The sequence below is a fragment of the Glycine max genome, chromosome 20, assembly GCF_000004515.6.
Source record: "Glycine max cultivar Williams 82 chromosome 20, Glycine_max_v4.0, whole genome shotgun sequence".
Taxonomy (NCBI): domain Eukaryota; kingdom Viridiplantae; phylum Streptophyta; class Magnoliopsida; order Fabales; family Fabaceae; genus Glycine; species Glycine max.
Genome location: NC_038256.2, coordinates 32,031,169 through 32,036,020, shown reverse-complemented (window position 1 = coordinate 32,036,020; position 4,852 = coordinate 32,031,169). Strand labels below are relative to the sequence as shown.

Sequence of the window (4,852 nt, the reverse complement as noted above, 5' to 3'; positions counted from 1 at the left end):
GCGATGCAGCGGCTCTTGCTCTTTTGACACTGTACTCGAGCCATACAGCGCGTTGCTTCCGGGCAACGACCTAGCATTCACATTATTACGTAATTGATCCATGTCATAGAGATTCGACAAAGTTTAACGTTGGCTGTCGAAAGCCTAACACAAGGACTGAAATTTACTCTAAAAATTGAAATTTACTTACATTAGGAAAGCAAGTTAAAAGTGGAATAAATTAGTCTAAAAATCTTAATTTTTAAAGACTTGATCTATCTCATGAGAACTTCTCATCTAATAGTTGGATTGATAAATTCAACTTCTATAAAAGGTTATTGTCAAGTCAAGCACATAGTGGAGTAAGTAGATTCCGAATAGGATAAACTCCTGTTTGGACAATCTGTACAACATAAGTTGATATGAAGAGTAGATTAACATAAAAAGTAGAACTGAATATAAACGTTTATTCAACAGCAAAGATGCAAGCATTACACAAGGACTGCTTCTGCAAAATTATTTGAGAATGAATACCCAAATCATGAAAACTTGTTCCATATATTGAGGAACCAAGAAAACAAAAGGAAATATTTAATAGTTGTGTCTCCCTCTTTAATTTAGAAAGATGATGATCAAAGCAATTGAGAGCACAGCTTTTACAGTATCAGTAGATGTGGCTAAGCATGAAAGCTATCACCACTCTCGAAATCATATCGCTATCATCTGTATTTTGATCTACATCCAAGAACCCACCCAAAAGTCCATCTATGAAATCATCTCAAAACCCAGTAAGTGAACTGGATCCATGGCTTGGTAGACATGAGAAGCCGCTTGTCTTGGTTTATTGGACTGTTCGTCCCACCTCAAAAACACAACACAGATCAAACTTGCCAAGTTGTCGTGTTTTGGTCATAATCAGGGTTGGCAAGTCACAACAATGCCCCCTGATCCAGCAGAGTTTGAGACAATTATCAAGATGGTTTCTACATTATTGTACAGATGCAAGAATCTGAATCCTCATCTTCTGAATCACTGACATCACTGCAGACACAATGTGAGACCAAATGGGAAATAATTCTTGTATATCTCAATAAATAACACACATAAAACTGATTGTCATACTCAATTACATTTTGTTACATTGAAGTTGTATTGCAAATGCATTTAACTTTTATCCCAAACACACAAAAAAATAAAAAATAAGAGACAATGACCAATAAATCCTTCCTCAATACAGCACAGGTTAAGAATCCAGCCAAGGATTTAAGGCATTTTCAACTTCTTCATGAATTGAGCAAGCAGAATGAAATTCCACCTCGGAACTCACCAGAATAAGTCCCTAATTCTCTGCATTTTTTCCAGTATGTGTCAAAGTAAAACACCTTTTTAAATGCACTCTTCCTCACTAAAACCAACTAGCCTGCATTTTTGCTTCTTATTCTCCTTATTATCCCATCATTCTTATTCCTAACTTGTACAAAAGGAAACACATCTTAAATCTAATCTAGTATTTCACTCCATTCTACCTTTTACATTCAATAACGACAAAGATAATAAAAATGAAACAGAAAGGAAAGCAAGGAAAATGATTGCACAGGTACAAGAGAAGCCTTACTCCTGTGATTTCAGTGGCACCCCTTTTATTCTATATTTGATGAAATTCATAGTAGTTAACTAAAACATATAATGGGTTTCATGTTTTTCAAAATGTGCCATTAATGCAAATGCAAATGCTCTAGACTCAACAATCATAATAAATTATGTTTAGGTAGTGAAAACTCTTCTGCAAAAGAAATTGTGATGCATAACATAGGTGGGAAGTTAGTAAAGATTTTAGCCACTGGAAAAATCATAATATAGTGTTCCATGGCCACTGGAAAAATTTTACCCATTCACACTTGTCCGTCAGACAGACTTCAAATATTTAAGGAGACACACTGATAGCAGGAACACTCAGCACATTGTATTCCTCCAATATTTCTCATATTAACCTAATCATTGCCAGCAACTTACATTGACATTTTCCCTGTAGTACAATCAAAAGCCTCACTAATTATCAAAGATTAAAAGTTTAGCAAACTGGAATTTTGTTCCTTGAAAAATTGTGTGCGTATTGATTTGTCCCTCCAAAGATCACCTACATCAGTTAACAACAACAACAATGGCTTCGCAAGTGTTAATGCTCGGGTGATCAGAAGATTAAGAGGCCTCCACTTGTTTTTTTGGTTAAGATCAAACACTTGGAGAGATCAGGAATATGATTTGGAAAGACAAGATGGTCTCTGGCAAATCAAATTCTGTGCAAATCCTAAAATCTGTGGGATTATAATTCAAGAATCACATAGCTAGTAATTTACAAGTCTGCACAAAGTCTTAATCTATAAAAATGAATCTTTTCTAATTTGAACTTAAATTTAATGTTCTTTAATCTTTTTCACTTTGCTATAAATGCTAAGAAGCAGAAGATAAGTGTTCACAGTTTTTAAATACGGTCATGACAAAAGAAACTTGCTAGTCAATAGGTGAGGGTTGCCCTTAATGGAGGACAAAATATACAGAACTTAAATGAGGATTAGTTAGTAAATGAAGGTGATACAAAATGAAACACCTGAAGTGCCCTACAAATTCCAATCCTATTAGGTAAGAAAACACCATCCAAAAGTACCATTTACAGATTATCACTATGAGACTCATAATAGATTACCTGCAGTAAGGCCTAAGTAAAACCAGCAGTAGAAAGTAGTTGGATTTCAAACATATTAGGTCAAACCAAACTAAGATCTGATATAAAATCTAAGCCATGACATGGTACATAGGCCAACCTTTAAGAGAGTAGTAGTTCTAAAGATCCAAACACAACATAAGCCCATGAATTATTTTTCTTTTTTGATAAAAAAATGCAGTAAAAATCAAGTTAAAACAAGACTTTAAAATTTTTGGAATAGAAAAAGTTAATTAAAAGAAGATAAACCCATTAATTAAGTTGAAATTTACTTGTTCTTTTCCTTTATGGGATAGAAAAGAGAATAAAACAAAAAGGTCACAAGTTCCAATTTCATATGTTGGAAATTTTCAGCATTGGGAGAAGTTTCAAAAGTCAAACAACAAAACAGTGAAATGAGAAGGGGAGAGAAAAAAGGATCAAAATTGTCTAAATTAAGAGGAATGTACTGGTTCAAAGAACCTCTAAAGAAACAACAAAACCATACATCCACTAATTATCAACGCACAAATATTCTGTGATATTATCAGCATTAAACATAATCAGCTTCTAATTCCTAATCCAACTTGACCTTCTGACAAAGACTTCAAAGCTTAATTACCTTAAGTTGATCCAAATACTCCTAAAATAAAATATAGGTAATATCAAACAACTGAATGAAATGATGATCAACGTAAACACATCCGCATGATCAAATCAAGGGTAATGAACGTGAAAATGACAGACACCTAAGTTTCCACGGACTTTATTAACTCATTCCAGAAGACTTGCTTATTTAGTGCAAAAAATACCATCTTACCATCACAAACCACTATATTTACAGACATGTCATCACTACCCTACACAACATAAATTTAGCAAAAATTCACAACATTCCTCAAATTAGGAAAAACAAAAACATGTCAACCTCTTCTTTCCTTTTCCTACAGCAACACAACTGAAGTAGCCAACTAGTGCATAATAAGTATTCCAATTCTAACCAAGAGAACATTCAAATCATAAAACTGCAAAAAAGTTACCATGAAAAGAAAACAAATCAAGACAAAAACAGAACAATTCAAATAGCCAACCCAAATTCACCAAGATTTACCATATCGAAAAAACAAAAAAGGGTACCTTGGCTCATATTCCAACACCTCAGCAAGCTTGTTTCCATTCCTATCATTCCACTGCACTTTCCGGCGAGTCTTTTCACAGTTTCTGGACATGCCACCTCTCCGAGGAGGCAACAAAGAATTGGAATCACTATCATCTTCTCCGTTTACATGATCTTCAACCTTTTCACAAACCAAAGAAGAAGCCACCACAGGTTTATGTTTATCCATGAGGCAACCATTAACATCCTCGGAATCCATATCCACCAACAACCACACACACACACTCACACAAACAAACACAGAAAATAAATATTTCAACCCAGAAAAGATTTAGAACAATTTAAAGATTTGGAAGAGACCCATTTGACCCAGTTGACTAAAAAACATTTTCCAACTTCAAAATCTGAAAAAAGATCAAAACTTTGGATGGGAAGAACAAGTCTAAGAAAGGTCAACGTTTTCTCCACGACGGTGATATGGAGAGATCAGTGGAAACAAACATTGAGAAGGGGAAAAAAATTAAAGTGGGAAGAAAATCAAGAAATTGTGAGAAGAGAATCTCAGTGTAAAGAATGGAAATTTATTTTCTCGAGAAAATGAGGGAAAGTTTTTCTCGTTACGAAATGACAACCCATCATCGGGTTTTATTTATGTATTTATTTATTAGTAAAATGGGAAGAAAAATCCCAACACGTAAGAGCTTGAGAAAATAAACATGTTGCACACTGCTTTTGCATAATATTTGTGTAAATGTAACAGTAACATTCTCCGCTGACAAACCTGAAACGTTAAATGGTATCAGCTGCTAAATACCAAAATAAAATGTTAGTTAAAATTAATAGATTTCACAACATTAGATTTTCTTAAAACTAAAATTGAAAACCCAATATCAACTGCTAAATACAAAAATAAAAAGAGTTTTTAATAAAATTAGTTAAAATATTAACTAAAAGCCAAAAAATTAATTAAAAGTTGAAAATTAATTGCTAGTTACCTAGTCTTTAAATACAAGAATATGTTTTTAAATTTGTTTATCATTTTTATAAGATTTTTT

At 33.4% G+C, this 4,852-nt stretch overlaps 1 protein-coding gene across 1 annotated transcript; it reads right to left on the bottom strand.

Moving 5' to 3' along the window:
• Positions 1–413: 413 nt before the first annotated feature.
• LOC100783330 (uncharacterized) lies at positions 414–4,580 on the bottom strand. The gene is made up of 2 exons (XM_003555704.5): positions 3,818–4,580; positions 414–1,020 (listed from the first exon to the last, which is right to left on the bottom strand). Exons 1-2 carry the CDS (start codon positions 4,054–4,056, stop codon positions 963–965), a joined length of 297 nt encoding a protein of 98 aa, XP_003555752.1. The 5' UTR covers positions 4,057–4,580; the 3' UTR covers positions 414–962.
• Positions 4,581–4,852: the final 272 nt, after the last annotated feature.